The following is a 20,089-nucleotide window of genomic DNA, read 5'->3' as shown; positions in this document are numbered from 1 at the left end:
ACTGCCGACATCGCAGTGGCCAATGGTCTTCACTTAACGACTGAGAGCAGCGGCATTTGCGTAGAGTTATCGGTTCTAATGGACACGCAAAAATGCGTGAAATATACGCAGAAATCAGTATGGCACGTAGGATGAACGTATCCGTTAGGGCAGTGCCTTTGCTAACAGCACAACATCGCCTGCAGCGCCTCTCCTAGACTCGGAACGATATCGAATGGACCTTAGACGACTTGAAAATGGTGACCTGTATGCCCGCACACCCACAGTCGTCGCGACTGCGCAGATATCGCTTTGCAGCCCTCCCCCCCTCTCCGGCAGCGGAGCTGATCTCAAAAGTTTGTGTATATATTGTCCCGGATAGTTAAGAAGAATTCCCTGCCGTGTGGGTCGGGCATAAAACATCCCTGACTCACGTTGTGAATCTATTCGTGTGAACTGGCAGTTGAAAATTGATCGCGTTTTTTCAGAGATATATCATTCATTTTCAAAGACGATGGATCCAAAGACAGTTTTGTTCTTATTTTTATTACTCTGGAGTAAGATATCAATTGAGTTCCAGTCTATTTTTACTAAGTTGTTTCCGTGAGTGATTTTATTTAGTTACCTTAGCAGTCTATATGCATTCGTTGAATCCTATTAAATCTGTTTGTAAAAACGTTTATCAGCTTCCTTCAATAACCCTTGAATGTTCACAGATATTATTGTCTATGTACCAGCTGATTGTGGAATTTAGTAAACACTGGGAATGTCTCGTATACTTCTGTTTTATTGACACAATTAAGTTCTTTAATTAATGAGAGATGGCCCTGGGGGATCAATCAAAGGAGAGTTGATCCTACAGTGTATTGTTTCGGTATGATAACAGTCAGTCACTACTACATTCCTTCGTGTACCTATCACAAAAGATATGCTTTTCCATGAAACTGTCCTTTGCCTTTAATGTCCGATAAATTATAAATATGTCTCTGGGCCTTACAGTGTCTAAGCTTCTCAATTCTCACGACACGGTATTAATAATGGGTTCTAGTCCTTTCAATGTCTGTTCAGCACAAGTTTAGTCTTTTAACGGGCACTATTTTTCATTTCTCGTTTATTAGCGGAATCACCTTGACAACGAGCCGCAGAGATACTACTGTGATAAGGTCCAAACTATTTTCGGTCTAAATACTCTTTCATAATTCGCATACAGCGAATAAAGTCCTAATTCAACATAAAAATTTCCGTGTTGCCAATAAATCTCTTCACAATCGTGAGTATACGATCGTAACTTTTCGTTTAACACGTACAATCACCATTCACTTGAATATCAATGTTCGTACACCAAAACACCTCTAATTGTCTCCGTCTGAATTTATCCGACAATAATCTATTCTCCACCACTCCAATGTCTAATCCAGTCCTAAGAATGCAATTTAATTAGGCTACTAATCCCAAAATTCCGACTACCGCAGAAGAACTGCGAACACACTCGCCACCGCTGAAAACAAATACTCAAGAGACCTAACAATGCTGCGCATTGGTTTACATACACTCCTGGAAATGGAAAAAAGAACACATTGACACCGGTGTGTCAGACCCACCATACTTGCTCCGGACACTGCGAGAGGGCTGTACAAGCAATGATCACACGCACGGCACAGCGGACACACCAGGAACCACGGTGTTGGCTGTCGAATGGCGCTAGCTGCGCAGCATTTGTGCACCGCCGCCGTCAGTGTCAGCCAGTTTGCCGTGGCATACGGAGCTCCATCGCAGTCTTTAACACTGGTAGCATGCCGCGACAGCGTGGACGTGAACCGTATGTGCAGTTGACGGACTTTGAGCGAGGGCGTATAGTGGGCATGCGGGAGGCCGGGTGGACGTACCGCCGAATTGCTCAACACGTGGGGCGTGAGGTCTCCACAGTACATCGATGTTGTCGCCAGTGGTCGGCGGAAGGTGCACGTGCCCGTCGACCTGGGACCGGACCGCAGCGACGCACGGATGCATGCCAAGACCGTAGGATCCTACGCAGTGCCGTAGGGGACCGCACCGCCACTTCCCAGCAAATTAGGGACACTGTTGCTCCTGGGGTATCGGCGAGGACCATTCGCAACCGTCTCCATGAAGCTGGGCTACGGTCCCGCACACCGTTAGGCCGTCTTCCGCTCACGCCCCAACATCGTGCAGCCCGCCTCCAGTGGTGTCGCGACAGGCGTGAATCGAGGGACGAATGGAGACGTGTCGTCTTCAGCGATGAGAGTCGCTTCTGCCTTGGTGCCAATGATGGTCGTATGCGTGTTTGGCGCCGTGCAGGTGAGCGCCACAATCAGGACTGCATACGACCGAGGCACACAGGGCCAACACCCGGTATCATGGTTTGGGGAGCGATCTCCTACACTGGCCGTACACCACTGGTGATCGTCGAGGGGACACTGAATAGTGCACGGTACATCCAAACCGTCATCGAACCCATCGTTCTACCATTCCTAGACCGGCAAGGGAACTTGCTGTTCCAACAGGACAATGCACGTCCGCATGTATCCCGTGCCACCCAACGTGCTCTAGAAGGTGTAAGTCAACTACCCTGGCCAGCAAGATCTCCGGATCTGTCCCCCATTGAGCATGTTTGGGACTGGATGAAGCGTCGTCTCACGCGGTCTGCACGTCCAGCACGAACGCTGGTCCAACTGAGGCGCCAGGTGGAAATGGCATGGCAAGCCGTTCCACAGGACTACATCCAGCATCTCTACGATCGTCTCCATGGGAGAATAGCAAAATGGTTCAAATGGCTCTGAGCACTATGGGACTCAATTGCTGAGGTCATTAGTCCCCTAGAACTTAGAACTAGTTAAACCTAACTAACCTAAGGACATCACGAACATCCATGCCCGAGGCAGGATTCGAACCTGCGACCGTAGCGGTCTTGCGGTTCCAGACTGCAGCGCCTTTAACCGCACGGCCACTTCGGCCGGCCGGGGGAGAATAGCAGCCTGCATTGCTGCGAAAGGTGGATATACACTGAACTAGTGCCGACATTGTGCATGCTCTGTTACCTGTGACTATGTGCCTGTGGTTCTGTCAGTGTGATCATGTGATGTATCTGACCCCAGGAATGTGTCAATAAAGTTTCCCCTTCCTGGGACAATGAATTCACGGTGTTCTTATTTCAATTTCCAGGAGTGTATTACATTCAAAACAAAACGCAGCTCTGTTATGTTTTCCTTGGATTCCCTTTGTACTACTTTGCGTTACTCTATTTCGAATATCTACTCTTTGTAAAATTTCATCTAACTATTACTTCTAAATACTACTACCGCTGTTTGGCTCTTAGGCCATTTCGTATTACAGAATTTAATCTAATACTCGTTTCTGTATAACGACTCTCTAAAGAGCGATTACACCTGGTCAGATGAGTCTTGGCATCAGTTGGTAAGAGCTGATGGTAGGGTTCGAGGGTGGCGCACACCCCACGAAGCTACGGACTCCATTAGTCAACAAGACACTGTGCAAGCCGGCGGTGGCTTGGTAATGGTGTGGGTTGTGTTTACATTGTATGAACTGGGTCCTCTGGTGCAACTGAACCGATCATTGACCGGAAATGGTTGTGTTCGGCTGCTTGAAGACCATTTGCAGTCATTCGTGGACTTAATGTTCGCAAAAAAAAAAAAGAAGCTCCATGTCAGTGGGCCACAACTGTTCGCAGTTGGTTTGAAGAACGTTCTGGACAATTTGAGCGAATGATTTTGCCACCCAGATCGCCCTTCATGAATCCCATCGTACATTTATGGGACGTAATCGAGAGGCCAGTTCCTGCATTGAATCCTGCACCTGCAACACTTTCGCGGTTACGGACGCCTATAAGGCAGCATGGCTCAGTATTTCTCCAGCGGACTTCCAGCGACGTGTTGAGTCATTGCCATGTCGAATTGCCGCACTACGCCGGGCGAAAGGAGCTCCGACGCGGTACTAGGAGGCATCCCATGACTTTTGTCACCTCGTATAAAACAGGAAATGTTTTCAAAAGAGACGCCTGCATTTACAGTTTAAATCACTAATCACTGTAAGCATCGATTTTACAGTCTCGTGATGCTTGTGTCATCGAAAGTCGAAATTTTGTGGAGAGGTTGGCGACAATAGTGCAATACTGCTCCATAAAACAAGTTTACAACAAATCATTAATGTGCAGTACCATAAGTTGTCAGACTTTTCTTCTCTGCTCGCTCCAACCCACCAGTGCCACACTTGCGAGAAACATACATGCTGTTAAATCTCGCCTCGTAAATGCATGCAAGTGAAGTTCGGCGGTAAGAGTTCGCCCCACGGCTCAAACCTTGTGCTAGCGACACATACAGCTAGACAAATACCTCCATCTTTGGTTCAGATGGTTCGAATGGCTCTGAGCATTATGGGACTTAACTACTGAGGTCATCAGTCCCCTAGAACTTAGAACTACTTATACGTAACTAACCTAAGGACATCACACACATCCATGCCCGAGGCAGGATTCGAACCTGCGACCGTAGCGGTCGCGCGGTTCCAGACTGAAGTGCCTAGAACCGCTCGGCCACACCGGCCGGCACCTCCATCATTGCGAGCAGCTCGCATTCGTGCGTGTCACATTCCGAAGCCGTTCTTAGCGACACATATGAATTCTTCTTGTTTTATCGTATCCCAGTGATTAACTGTATAATAACATCATGAACATCCAATCCCAAAGAAAGCAGGTGTTGACAGATGTGAAAATTACCGAACTATTGGTTTGATAAGTCACGGCTGCAAAATACTCAAGCGAATTCTTTACAGACGAATGGAAAGATTGGTAGAAGCCGATCTCGGGGAAGATCAGTTTGGATTCCGTAGAAAAGTTGGAAAACGTGACGCAGTACAGACCCTACGACATATCTTAGAAGATAGATTAAGGAAAGGCAAACCTACATTTCTATCATTTGTAGACTTAGAGAAAGCTTCTGAAAATGTTGACTGGAATACTCTCTTTCAAATACTGAAAGTGGCAGGGGTAAAATACAGGGAGCGAAAGGCTATTTACTATTTACAATTTGTAAAAAACCAGATAGCAGTTAGAAGAGTCGAGGGGCATGAAAGGGAAGCAGCGGTTGGGAAGGGAGTGAGACAGGGTTGTAGCCTATCCCCGACGTTATTCAATCTTAATATTGAACAAACAGTAAAGGAAACAAAAGAAAAATTCAGGGTAGGAATTAAAATCCATGGAGAAGAAATAAAAAGTTTGAGGTTCGCCTATGACGTTGTAATTCTATCAGAGACAACAAAGGACCTGGAAGAGTAGTTGAACGAAATGGACAGTGTCTTGAAAGGAGGATATAAGATGAACATCAACAAAAGTAAAACGAGGATAATGGAATGTAATCGAATTAAGTCGGGTGATGAGGGAATTAGATTAGGAAATGAGATACTTAAAGTAGTAAAGGAGTTTTGCTATTTGGAGAGCAAAATAACTGATGATGGTCGAAGTAGAGAGGATGTAAAATGTAGACTGGCAATGGTAAGGAAAGCGTTTCTGAAGAAGAGAAATTTGTTAACATCGAGTATAGATTTAAGTGTCAGGAAGTCATTTCTCGAAGTTTTTGTATGGAGTGTAGCTATATATGGAGGTGAAACATGGACGATAAATAGTTTGGACAAGAAGAGAATAGACGCTTTCGAAACGTGGTGCTACAGAAGAATCCTGAAGATTAGATGGGTAGATCACATAACTAATGAGGAGGTATTGTATAGAATTGGGGAGAAGAGAAATTTGTGGCACAACTTGACTAGAAGAAGGGATCGGTTGGTAGCATATGTTCTGAGGCATCAAAGGATCACCAATTTAGCATTGGAGGACAGCGTGGAGGGTAAAAATCGTAGAGGGAGACCAAGAGATGAATACACTAAGGCTTAGTGACTAAGCAGATTCACAAGGATGTAGGTTGCAGTAGGTACTGGAGAGCTGCATCAAACCAGTCTCTGGACTGAAGATAACAACAACAACAACAACAACATCATGAGCACTGATTACTCTGATTAAAAGTGCTCTCCATCCGAAACGCATAAGAAGCGATAAATCTCATCATGTTATTTTATCTTTGAGAAATAAATACATTAACGCATAACTGCATCTGTGGTGGAATCGTTACATCTTGTCTTCTGAAAGGCGTTGGCAACTGTTCCGTACTGTCGTCTAATGCACAAAATGCGAGCGTACGGAATTTCGTATCAGTTTTTCCACTTGATTGAACGATTGGCAGCCAATAGAACACACCACGTCGTTCTTAACAGAGGTAAATCTTTAGATGGGCATACTAGATGGAGTGCTGCAGGACCACAATGTATACACGTGATCTAGTAGATAACGTCCGAAATTGCACAAGGCTATTAGGGGATGATGTAGACAAGGTGAATCAGTTGCCCCTATCGATGTCGTTTTATACAACCCGCAATGGTGTATTTGGTCTTCAAAAGCCATGGCGAAATTTTTGTATTATCTTGCTCACTGCGCGCGAACTATTAGTCGTACAGAAAAAATGATCAGGACTTTTTTTGTAGGATCTCTAGTATGTTGCTCTTGACACTCCCTCCTACGGCTGTACAGAAATTTTTCCCACATTCGACCTTTTTTGTCTTCCTTCACTGGCCTTATTACGCCACCGGTTTAGTCGAGCACTTACTAATTGTAGAATTGACGTTTGTGAATGTTTTACTTAACTTTTTGTCAATTTTAACAGCGTTAAATGAACAGTTACATCGTTGTGTTCGTCAGGCCTTCTGGCTGCAAACTACTGTGCTTGTAACAGTTAAGTTTGGATCGAACTGTCAACGTAATTAGTTTTAGCGTATGTTGTTGTTGTTGTGCAACCTACATCCTTCTGAATCTGCTTAGTGTATTCATCTCTTGGTCTCCCTCTACGATTTTTACCCTCCACGCTGCCCTCCAATTCTAAATTTGTGATCCCTTGATGCCTCAGAACGTGTCCTACCAACCGGTCCCTTCTTCTTGTCAAGTTGTGCCACAGACTCCTCTTCTCCCCTATTCTGTTCAATACCTCGACAGACTGTCAATCCAAAGGGCCCGGGTTCGATTCCCGGTTGGGTCGGAGATTTTCTCTGCTCAGGGACTGGGTGTTGTGTTGTCCTAATCATCATCATTTCATCCCCATCGACGCGCAAGTCGCCGAAGTGGCGTCAAATCAAAAGACTTGCACCAGGCGAACGGTCTACCCGACGGGAGGCCCTCGTCACACGACATTTCATTTCAGTTACGTGATCTACCCATCTAATCTTCAGTAACGTTTACAAAATTCGTTTTTCTTCCATTGCCCTCAAGGGCACGTTTACATTAATAATGTTAACGAAATAGCCGATATTGCTGGTGGCATAATAGCCCAACCTATAGAGACCAAAAGAGGTAGATTACCGGGAATAGTTCCGTGTAGTCGGAAATTTTTATACAATGGTAGGACAAGCTAGAAATTCTGACTAGTGAAGGAAGAGTGTGAGGTTAGAGGTGCGTTTGGAGGTCACTTTTGGAGTTTTTCTTGAATAAATTGAAAACCGTGATCTCCAGCGAAAAGGTATCCCAGATAAAAATTTAACTCAAAATTCTTACGGCTTTCGTGGCCACTTGTTGGCAAACTGCCTATTGGTTTCTGTATCGGGTTCTTCGGCCGACGTTCATCTAATGATTTTACTGACGTTTCGCCGGCACGATTGGCTGGCGAAACGTCAGTAAAATCATTAGATGAACGTCGGCCGAAGAACTCGATACAGAAACCAATAAGCAGTTTGTCAAAAATTTAACTACATTAAATTTCCTACAAAACTGTCCAGTTCATTTTTCTATAGAACTAGTAGTTGGCGCGTAAAGAGCGAGAGAATATGAAAATCCCGCGCGTGGTTTTTGAAAGCTGGATATAATACGCGTGCTGCATAAAACGAGATCGGTAGGGGCAGCTGAATTACCCTTTGTAGAGAAGACACAACACTAGAAAATTGTAGCGAAAAGCAGGGAGACCTGCAGAGGATCGATTCTTGGCACAAGGGCTGAAAGTTGACGTTCAACATAAAATAAATGTAATGTATTGGGCATAGATAGGTGGAAAGACCCGTTACTGTATATGATTGTACGTTTGCCGAACAATTTAATGCACAACTGGCAGTTGAGTGGTAATGATCGTGTCTGATCGTGTGCGACGTTCAACACAGCTAAATGTTTCATGAATACTGGTTGCAGTTTCAGTTAAATGGGCAACCTGCTTTTCTGGAGTGCCTGTCGGGGTCTCATGCAGCGAAGACTTCACCTAGTCTCACAAAAAGAAATCCATGACTGAGTCAGCAACATCTCTAAAACAATATTGCCGGCCGCCGTGGCCGAGCGGTTCTAGGCGCTTCAGTCTGCAACCGCGCGACCGCTACGATCTAAGGTTCGAATCCTGCCTCAGGCATGTATGTGTGTGATGTGCTTAGGTTAGTTAGGTTTAAGTAGTTCTAAGTTATAGGGAACTGTCGACCTCAGATGTTAAGTCCCATAGTGCTCAGAGCCATTTGAACCATTAAAACAATATTCATCAGACGGCAGTTTGAATACCACCTCTGAACATCGCTAATGTCGAAGCCTTCGTGGGCCCATAGCGGGTGCATCTGTGACATTTTCGTCAAACAAAAAAAGTGTTTCTTCTTATCTCCTTCATATACACTGAAACTATGTGTACATTGCTTTTTTGTAGACACTTATTACAGAGTTAAGCCATGAAATGTCATTCTGTGTTGAAAATTGAGCCTACAATACTAATTTTGAAACTAACGTAGTTATTCAGTACATCAATGAAAGGAGGAGAGAACTGCATATCTCAAACTATCACGTTGATCCTAAATATAGAAGATAAGTATGAAAGAAACCACAGTACAGGAGCCATCTCCATTACAGTTGCTTATGGTACAATGAACCACCTTATTTACTGATTCAAAGTCTACAACCCCCCAAAGAATATTCCTTAACCCGCAATATCATTAATCTCTATCAAGATTGCATCTTCTTTGTAGAATTCCAAGGTCAGAGAATAATATGGAGGAAACAAACATAGCTCCCCTGAAGCAAGCGTTTCACTTCGATACAAATGAGCAACCTCTTCTTAAACGGACTCAATGTTTCAACTGCGGTCACGACCTTGTAATCACTAAACAAAATATGAAATGTGGAGGAGAAGTTGCTACGGATATAGACATCCTCTCATTGTCGGTACATACTACGAAATAAGTCAGCTGAAATTCAGCCCACTGAAGGTACATTTATCTGTGGAGCTTGGTGGCAAACGACAGTGTAAACCTTTTCTAGTAAGGAGAAAGACTGAAGTACGTGGAACGACAAACTTTCATCGTTGCTACGCCCTACGTAGTAGTCCGAAAGTGAAACACATTTAATAACTTTGAACCATGGAACCCCAGCGACTGATTAACTACCTATAGTATTTCATTGCTACTATCACCTCTATAATACGTTCTGCAGCTGGATCCAGCGACTTTTGTGGCGCTAGGTTGGATTTCGGTGTTATTTTAACGAATTTTCGAAAACAAAAGTGCCCATTCAGATAAAATAGAGCTAACTTTAAACTGGCATAGCTGAATCATTCCATGTAGGCTTTCACGGCCGGCGTCTTTATCAGTAAACTCTTCCGGGCTAAGTTGCCGTGGTCGATCTGTAGAACTTCTTCTCCCTGACGTTTCGTTCTCAACTACGGAGAACATCTTCCGAGGTGAGTCGGGGAGTCAGGGAGAAGAAGTTCTACAGATCGACCACGGCAACTTAGCCCGGAAGAGTTTACTGGCATAGCTGAATTTCAGTAATTAACCTTGAGCCGTCGTAAGACGTTTCGCAGCCGCGACTGTTTCAAATCCGCTCAATCAACGTGGCAGTGATGGCGGAGCAAGACTAAGGCGCTAGGACGAAACGGCTGCTGGATTTGACTGCAAGCCGTGGCGGAACAGCTGCAACAAAAAGAAGGGAGCGGGCCGAATACTTACTACACGTCGGGGCTGGGCGCAGTTTGCTTCAGAGTTAGCTGACTGGGCTTTAGCGTAAACAGAACATGGAAACAGCGAATTTGCCTCTGTGTGTGTAATTCGGCCTGATTAGCACACATTATGTCCGCCCCCGATAGCTGAATGGTCGGAGTGACGGACTGTCAATCCTCTAGGCCCTGGTTCGATTCCAGGCTGGGTCGGGGAATTTTCTCCGCCCAGGGACTGAGTGTTGTGCTGTCCTCATCATCATCCTATCATCCTCATCGATTGCAGGTCGCCGAAGTGGCGTCAAATGGAAAGACCGACACTCGGCGAACGGTCTGCCCGACGGGGGGCCCTAGCCATACTATTAAAATAAAAAAAGCATACATTATATTAACAGAATTCGCTATTTGATTTGTGTCCACGTATCTGAGCTTTCAGATGCAATATCAAAGTTCCTCAGCCGCCAGTTCGTTTGGTCCCCTCTCAGTTTGATGTCATTTGAGCATTCACTCATGCTTCTTGTACCAATCCGCTCTTTATTTAACTGCCAGGCTTCACCTGAATTTTTTTGAAGTTTTTCTAGCGCAGCGGATATATTAATAAACGTTCAGACCGCTTCAGCGTTTCTGCCAGGGGTCTATTTGAAATTTTCCTGTGTGAGCAGGCGTTGTTTATCTACATTATTGTCATTCCTTTTAAGATTTTAGTTTATTTAATTTTAAAATTTTAAGTAGAATTTGCTCCTTGCCCAATTGATCCCGTGTCTGATGAAAATTACTGACACATTTGTGAGCAAGCTATTACGGAATATTTAACCGTTCCATGTTTGGTTAAGCTTGTGCTATTGTGTTGGTATTCTTTTGCAAATTCCTTGCACAGACAGATTCAACTGCCACTTTTGTATTGTCTTTCGGAAATTATTTTGCCAAGCTTGAAATGAATTAGTTATCTGTTACAGCGGATTAAATTTTGATTGATTTTAATGCTGAAGTGCCGTTTGTACTTCATATATCGTCTATTGTAAAGGTTTTAAACTATTTGTCCTATATATGGTTGTTTTGGTAGATTTTTATACTAATCTGCTACAAAATGACTTGTTATTTAATGGTGAACTGGTTCTCTTTCTGGCATGTATAACTGCCTTAAAATTTACTTAAATTTACTCTATGTATGGGCAAATAGTTTTTAAAGCTTGTTTAAACAACAAAAATTTTTAGCAGGGGGCAAAAATCACTCACAGCTCAACCCAATCGTACCACACCCTCTAGTGGCACAAACCTGGTATCGAGAGCTGTTTCATGGAAAAAGATGTTTGTGAAATCTAAAAACAAAACCATAATTCACAGTAATGAAGCACTGTTAAATTGCGACATACACCGCGTGGTTGATTGTTCCCATGCAGACTGTAGCTTTGTAAAGGAAAGGTGCTCTTCAGGGGATAGAAGGGGTACGGTTCAGCCTGCGACACGTAACACGCAATGAGGACTGGAGAGAAGTATGCAACAGTTTATTGCCAACGTTTGTTGGTAGTGCTAAAGTAACACAGTCACATCTTGTAATCCACATGCTACACTTCCTGCAACTGTAGAATATGTACAAAATAACTTGGCCCGTACATGTGCAGATGGAGCGTTAGCGGGGGAGACAACGGTAGTGGAGGAGCCACATCATAGCAGGGGAGCTGCGGTTCAACAACAGAAGTCCTTCACAAGCGGAACGTCTATGCTACAGTTAACGAGTCTGCAAGCTATCATATTAACAGGTTATGTCACTATGACCAATAATTCGACGTGTCAGTAGCCCGTGGCTAGAGTACTGAGCTTGATAATGAGCACACAGACAAGTGAGATGACCGCTTCTAACAGACAAGAACATTGCTCAGGAGGTGGCAGTAAACTAAAGTGACCACCTCTTCGGAATAAAGGGGTAGATTCATTCAGCACTGAGAACAAGAAAGCATTTTTGCACTGGAGCCAAATTACATTACTAGCCATTAAAATTGCTACACCAAGAAGAAATGCAGATGATAAACGGGTATTCATTGCACAAATATATTATACTAGAACTGACAAGTGAATATATTTTCACGCAATTTGGGTGCATAGATCCTAAGAAATCAGTACCCAGAACAACCACCTCTGGCCGTAATAACGGCATTGAGTCAAACAGAGCTTGGATGGCGTGTACAGGTACAGCTGCTCATGCAGCTTCGACACGATACCACAGTTCATCAAGAGTAGTGATTGGTATATTGTGACGAGCCAGTTGCTCGGCCACCATTGACCAGACGTTTTCAATTGGTGAGAAATCTGGAGAATGTGCTGGCCAGGGCAGCAGTCGAACATTTTCTGTATCCAGAAAGGCCCGTACAGGACCTGTAACATGCGGTCGTGCATTATCCTGCTGAAATGTAGGGTTTCTTAGGGAGCGAATGAAAGGTAAAGCCACGGGTCGTAACATATCTGAAATGTAACGTCCACTGTTCAAAGTACCATCAATGCGGACAAGAGGTGAGCGAGACGTGTAACCAATGGCACCCCATAGTATCACGCCGGGTGATACGCCAGTATGGCGATGACGAATACACGCTTCCAATGTGCGTTCACCACGATGTCGCCAAACACGGATGCCACCATCATGATGCTGTAAACAGAACCTTGATTCATAAAAAAAATGACGTTTTGCCATTCGTGCATCCAGGTTCGTCGTTGAGTACACCATTGCAGGCGCTCCTGCCTTTGATGCAGCGTCAAGGATCAAGGATAACCGCAGCCATGGTCTCCGAGCTGATAGTCCATTCTGTTTCAAACGTCGTCAAACTGTTCGTGCAGATGGTTGTTGTCTTGAAAACATCCCCATCTGTTGACTCAGGGATCGAGACATGGCTGCACGATCCGTTACAGCCATGCGGATAAGATGCCTGTCATATTGACTGCTGAGTGATACGAGGCCGTTGGGATCCAGCACGGCGTTCCGTATTACCCTCCTGAACCTACCGATTTCATATTCTGCTAACAGTCATGGAATCTCGACCAACGCGAGCAGCAATGTCGCGATACGATAAACCGCAATCGCGCTAGGCTACAATCCGACCTTCATCAAAGTCGGAAACGTGATGGTACGCATTTCTCCTCCTTACACGAGGCATCACAACAACGTTTCACCAGGCAACGCCGGTCAACTGCTGTTTGTGTATGAGAAATCGGTTGGAAACTTTCCTCATGTCAGCACGTTGTAGGTGTCGCCACCGCGCCAACCTTGTGTGAATGCTCTGAAAAGCTAATCATTTGCATATCACAGCATCTTCTTGCTGTCGGTTAAATTTCGCGTCTGTAGCACGTCATCTTCGTGGTGTAACAATTTTAATGGCCACTAGTGTATTTTGTGTGAGCTCTACCATGAGTTGTTGATAGACTACCACTTCTATTAACTAATACCGCGCTACAATTGCTAAATGGGACAGGCCAGAAACACTTGTACCTTTATATAAGAAAGTCATAGAAGATTGAGCCCCTGAAGCTCTCTGGCTACTCAAAACAGAATTGCACTAAGGTTGGCAAGCGATTCGTGTCGAGAAAGGTTGAGCGATCGTTTAATGACTGGATATGTAGCCTCTGTATTGATGTTTTAAGCCACATAGAGCGTCTGCGGGCAGGTGCAGCAGCAGATGGTGAAAGGCCGCAGACAGTATTGGCCAGCAGCAACCAGCGGCATTCGGGCTGTCCAGAGGATCTGCTGTCGTACTTCAGAGAGGATGTCGGCCTGAACGGAAACTGGGCCATGAAGCATTTCCGCTGCCCCTTCTGGCTTTCTGGGGCAGTTTCGGCGTCCAGCTGTGATCGCAGGGGTGAGCTGTTCTACTTCGCGCTGCGGCAGCTGGCGGCGCGCTATGACCTGGAGAGGCTCTCCGCAGGGCTGGAGCCAGTCCAGCCCCTCCAGTACCCCACCGTCTACCAGGTGAGGTGCTACGTCTGCCGTGTCTACATTTAGTATCTACAGTGTGGGCTGAAGATGTGTATGTTAGCCAAAGTGTATAAAAATACATTCACTCTTGCATTTTTCACCATAATACGGACATGCCTCAAGGATCTATCGTGTCATGACTCTTATCTCCTCAACATCTGACATTTAATACCTGTGCCCTCCCATATACCTACACCAGCACGCGGTCTTCCTCACAGTACGTCCCATCCTCCGTTTGTACCAACCTTCTCTCCACTTCACCCACTAGTGTCAGATCACGATCAACCCATAACAATGGGAAAAATCACACAAGCTTCCCACGTTCTTGTCGTCTACTCAACAATCAAAATCTTCCAGTCCTGTTAAATATAGCATGAAATTACCAATCAGTAACTTTTAGTCAAACACTAACATCCAATCATTACCTAGTAACCATCATAAAGGAATTCGACGGTACACTGAAAATTTATTAAATAATTTTTACTGCTTCAATCTCTTTTCACCACTATTTATTAGCATGACACGTTTCAGCAGTATGTTGCCTTTATCTGGTGCGTTACAGTTACATTAATTTGAAGTATGTTGAGGGTGCCAGAGAGCTTATGTATCAAAATTTAGCCCTGCACAGAATGATACATATATCTTTCTGTGCAGGGTAGAAAAATGGTTCAAATGGCTCTGAGCACTATGGGACTTAACTTCTGAGGTCGTCAGTCCCCTAGAATTTAGAACTACTTAAACCTAACTAACCTAAGGACATAACACACATCCATGCCCGAGGCAGGATTCGAACCTGCGACGGTAGCGGTCGCGCGGTTCCAGACTGTAGCGATATATAAGCTCAATGGCACACGAAGCAAATAATCCTCATTATACTTCAAGTTAATGTAATGTACATGTAACTCTAATGCACCTCATGTAGGGTAGAATTTCGATATATAAGCTCAATGGCACACGCAGCAAATAATCTTCATTATACTTCAAGTTAATGTAATGTACATGTAACTCTAATGCACCTCATGATAGTAGCATGCCGCCACAACGCGAAGTCTAATAAATGTTCGTAAAAAGTGACTGAAGCAGCAAAAATTATTTCATAAATTTATAATACAGTCACAGACTTCAAACAATTCCATATATTGTGAATAAATTTAAACTTACACTGGAAAACAGACCCCAAAGCAGGGGGACTGAATCACGTGATCATCATTCGCATGAAAAGGATCCAAACGAGCTCCATTCCCAATTGAGGCAATTTCGCAATGATCTCTGTTCCTCAAATTATACTAGCTTCCCATATCCAGTTAATCTCCCCATGTTTATCCTGCATCCGCTCATAAAGTTCCAATAACTGCAACATCTTCACTGGGCTTTTATTCCTCAAAGACAAATTCCAACACCCCATCATATTCCCCATCTTTGAGAACCGTGGCCTGGTGCCACATTTGTAACAGTACGTCCTACCTTCCCTCGACCTCCACACCAGCCACAAGTTTCCACAGACGAATGTTAATTACCCCCTCTCCTAGTCCGCGAAATCAGACCTGAGATCTATACACTATCTCGGCTGTAGTCTGCCTTATCAAAATAAAGACTACATTCGACACTTCTCTGCCTAGGGTGAAATCCTGTACTCAACAGCGGCATCCCACCAGTCAATTCTTTTCCACATATGAGAGGCATACATGAAGTTTTCACTACCACCTCGAGATAATAAAGTTAAATAATTTTTTGTACATTTGCTGGTAGGCCTACATGTTTGCAGCCCTGGTAGTCACTCTGATTCACGTGCCACATTACCGTAGCACTCCGCCAGAGCAGACAAAACCGAATAGCGTAGGCCGTTGGTAAAGTGGCGTATCACGTGGTCATATTGCGTTTGCGCATTTGAAGGATAGCACCACTGCAAAATATCCATTCTTAGTTGGTGGAACTGTACGGCAACAATGCACCGTGACAAGACACGGAGGTGAGGTGGAGCGCACAATTACAGTGTGGTCACACAGGTCTACCGAGCGAGGTGGCGCAGTGGTTAGCACACTGGACTCGCATTCGGGAGGACGACGGTTCAATCCCGCGTCCGGCCATCCTGATTTAGGTTTTCCGTGATTTCCCTAAATCGCTCCAGGTAAATGCCGGGATGGTTCCTCTGAAAGGGCACGGCCGACTTCCTTCCCCGTCCTTCCCTAATCCGATGAGACCGATGACCTCTATGTTTGGTCTCTTCCTCCAGACAACCCAACCCAACCCTCACACAGGTCTGAATGACGAAGAACGACGCGGCAGACCATTTCTCTGTGAAAAACCGCCGATAAGAAGTGGATGCTGTGGTGCTCGAAGACTGACGTACCACAATCGGGACTGTAGTGGAAAGAGCGAAAATCAGTTATGGATAAGTTTCCAACATCTTACATGACATTTGGAACACGGCAAACTTCGCTGCCTCTTGAGTTCCACTCCACACAACGCCCCAGTTCCTACTGCAAAGGGCGTGGTCACATATGCTGCTTCTTTGGGTTATCAAGCTTTGCCCTATCCTCGCCCCTTACACCGTATTTTCTGGAGAGGCACCAAGCTGCTTCTTCCTCTTCCTCGGATGATGAAACCAGTGTGTGGCATGTATTTCGAGAATGACGACAAGTTGACTTTTGAAGTGAAATGTATCCTGAACAGCCAAAAAGTAGCTTCTACGTCCATGATCTCCATTAGGTCACCTACCGCTGGCGGGCAAAAAAGTGTCGCACAGGCTGCCGTGAAACTCAGTTCGCTGCTCTGCCCCATTTGACAAGTCTGTTGGCAAAATGAGAATGACTCCTTGTACTGGGAGCTTTCGCTCGGCATTAGAGATGACTTTTATTCAGAACTTAAGCAATGGCTGGGTTCAAAGACGGAACTCAGGAGGTTTTGATTACTAGTCAGAGCCACTACCGATAGACCACTGGTAGTGGGGACAATATGACACGAAAAATAATTGGAAATATGTGCGAGTCAGAAAGTTTTATTATGGCTTACAAAGAAAAATAATCCAGCCTTCGCCTTTCAGGGTGAAAATGTAGAGAAGGATCAATACTATCACCAAATGTTATGGTCGCCCTGGCTTTTTTTTTTTTTAAGCCATAATAAAACTTTCTGACTCGCACATATGTCCAATTATTTTTCGTGTCATATTGTCCCCACTACCAGTGGTCTATCGGTAGTGGCTCTGACTAGTAATCAAAACCTCCTGAGTTCCGTTTTTGAACCCAGCCCATGCTTAAGTTTTCCGACCGAAAGCTCCCAGTACAAGGAGTCATTCTCAGTTTGCCAACAGCCTTGTCAAATGGGGCAGAGAAGTGAACTGAGTTTCACGGCAGCTCTTATCCTTGGACTGGGAAACTGCCCTAAAAGGCGTAAGAATCAGCAATGACCAACGGTATGAGAACGCAGAAATCAGTGGAAAACACTGCATATTTTTTTGGATCGCCGTTTGATGCGGCCTGCCACGACCACGACTTCTACGCCTTTGCCAGCTTCTTCGTTCCATAGTACCGCTCACTACTAATGTCCTCCATTATTTGTTGAATATATTCCAATCTCTGTGTTCTCCTATAGTTTTTACCCTCTACAGGTCTCTCTACCACCATGGAAGTCATTCTCTCATGTCCTCCAGAAGTATTCTAAGAAATTTCTTCCTCAAATTAAGACCAATGTTTGGACTAGTAGACTTCCTTCTGTCATGAATGACCTCTTTGCCTCTGTTAATCTGCTTTCTTATGTCCTCTTTTCTTTATCCAATATGGGTCATTTCGCGTCCTAGGTATTAGAAAGCTTTCACATTCGTGATCCCCAATTCTGAAGTGAAGTTTCTCGCGTAAATGTGTGGATGATGTTTGTCGGAAGTCCGATGCTAGGTCTTCAGTCTTCTAAAGATCTATTAAATTCTGACTGTAATACTGGATCACCTATGTCATCCACACCGACTTCAAATTCTTCTTTTATCACATCAGACAGATCCTCCTCCTCGCAGGGGCCATCAGTGTACTCTTTATCCCTATCCACCTTCTCCCCTGCGTTTCATAATGTAATTCCCTTTGCACTCTTAATGTTGACCCCTTTACTTTTTTTAAATTTCACCGAAAGTTTTTTTTTTTTTTTTTTTTTTTTTTTAAATCCTGAATCTGTCCTTCCGACGACCACTACTATTTCTTCAAATTTTCCAGCATCCGTTTCGCCTTGGCTGCCCTGCACTCCCTATTTATTTTATGCCTAAGTGACTTACGTTGTTGTATTCCCGTCGATGCCTGAGCGTATTGGTGCTTCCTTCCTCCATCGATCAACTGAAGTATCTCTTCTGTTACCAAAGGGTTCTTCGCCAATCCCTTCCTTGCACCTACATCTGTCTACATAACTTCTGTGACTGCCTTTTCTAGAGCTGTCCATTCCTCTTCAGTTGAATTGTCACGGTGTAATCACTATCGCAGTTATTGCAGGATTATTCAAATTCAAACGTACTTCAGTATCTCACTTCTTTCCACGTCGATTCTTCCTGACCATTCTTTTGAACTCTACTCTTTATCATTGCTAAACTGTGATCTGAGTTTGTAGCGGCTCCTGGGTACATCTTTCAATCCAGCATCTGATTTTGGGGTCTATGACTGACCATATGTAATCTAGCTGGAATCTTCTCTGTATCCGGGTCTTTTCCAAGTATACCTCCTCCTCCTGAGATTTCTGAACAGAGTATTCGCTGTTATCATCTGAAATTTATTGCTGAACTCAATTAATCTTTCTCCTCACTCATTCCTACTGCCAAGTCCATATTCTCTCGTAACCCTGTCTTATATTCCTTCCCCTACAACCGCGTTCCAATCCGCTTTACCAATTTCTGCTGCTGTAATTATTGGTCCATATTCATTTGATCAGAAATCGTTACTTTCTTTCCATTTCACTTCACTGATCCCTACTATGCCTAGATTGACACTCTTAATTTCCATTTACAGATTTTCTAGCTTTCCTAACACGTTCAAACTTCTGACATTTCACTCTCCATCTAGTAGAATGTTATTCTTTCTTTCGTCTTTCAAGTTTTTTCTCACGGTCACTTCCCCCATGACAGGACTTCCCTTCGGGAGATCGGGGGATGGGGGACTAATCTTTTGCCAATGGGGAGGTCAGTGCGACATTTTTTTTTATTACAGGCCAAATGATTCGTGAGATAACGATCACTTTGGGTGAAGGTACCAGAGTGACAGTTCTGACGTTGCGCTTGGTAATCGAAATAAGACCTAAGAAAGATCAAGACACGTTTGTAAGATTATTCGACCTAGAAGAAGCATTCGACGATGTAATATAGCGCAACATGCTTGAAACTGTGAGAAAAATAGGTGTAAGCCAAGGGAAAGATGGATAACATACAATATGCTCAAGAACCAAGAGACAGTTACAAGATTGGAAGACCAAAAACGAAATGCATGGATTAATAAGGATGTAAGACAGAGATGCAGTCTTTCCCTTCCACTGTTCAATCTATACATCGAGGCAGTACTGACAGAAGTAGAATAACAGTAGAGTGGGATTAATTGAGAACGAGGGGATATCAGTTATATGATTCGCTGATGGCTTTGCTATACGCAGTGGAAATAAGAAATAAGTACAGGATCTGTTGAAGGGAATGAACAGTCTAATGAGTACAGAACATAACACTTAGAGTAAACCAAAGAAAGACGAAATAGCAGGTAACAGCGGAAATTATCTTGTGACCATGATGTAGACGAAGGAAACGAATTCCGCTACCTTGGAAGCAAAATAACATATGATGGACGAAGCAATACGGACATCAAATGCAGACTAACACAGGCGAAGAGGGCTTTCCTGGCTAAAACGATTCTGGTATTAAATATAGGGTTTATTTGAGAAAAAAATTGCTGATAATGTGCGTTGGGAGCGCTGTATTGTACGGTAGCGAATCATGGATTGTCGGAAAACAGGAACAGAAGAGAATTGAAACATCTGAGATGTGGTGCTATGAAAGGATGTTGAAAATTAGATAAACTGATAAGATAAGGAATGGGGAAGTTCTCTGCAGAATAGGCGAAGGTAAGAACATAGGAAAAACATTTACAAGAAGAAGGGACAGGAAGATAGGACA

The 20,089-nt window shown here is 44.2% G+C and overlaps 1 protein-coding gene across 4 annotated transcripts in view; it reads left to right on the top strand.

Moving 5' to 3' along the window:
- Window positions 1-20,089, top strand: part of LOC126457057 (allergen Cr-PI-like) — a 137,361-nt gene that overhangs the window by 45,271 nt on the left and 72,001 nt on the right. For 3 of the 4 annotated variants that reach the window (XM_050093052.1, XM_050093055.1, XM_050093054.1), the window contains one exon: window positions 13,655-13,956. In XM_050093052.1, coding sequence (XP_049949009.1) covers window positions 13,655-13,956 — 302 coding nt within the window. The remainder of the gene's footprint in view (window positions 1-13,654; window positions 13,957-20,089) is intronic. The other variant, XM_050093053.1, reaches the window with a different exon arrangement.

This window comes from Schistocerca serialis, chromosome 2 (assembly GCF_023864345.2).
Source record: "Schistocerca serialis cubense isolate TAMUIC-IGC-003099 chromosome 2, iqSchSeri2.2, whole genome shotgun sequence".
NCBI lineage: Eukaryota > Metazoa > Arthropoda > Insecta > Orthoptera > Acrididae > Schistocerca > Schistocerca serialis.
The sequence above is the reverse complement of the archived record's forward strand: the minus strand, read 5'-3'. Positions and strand labels throughout refer to the sequence as shown.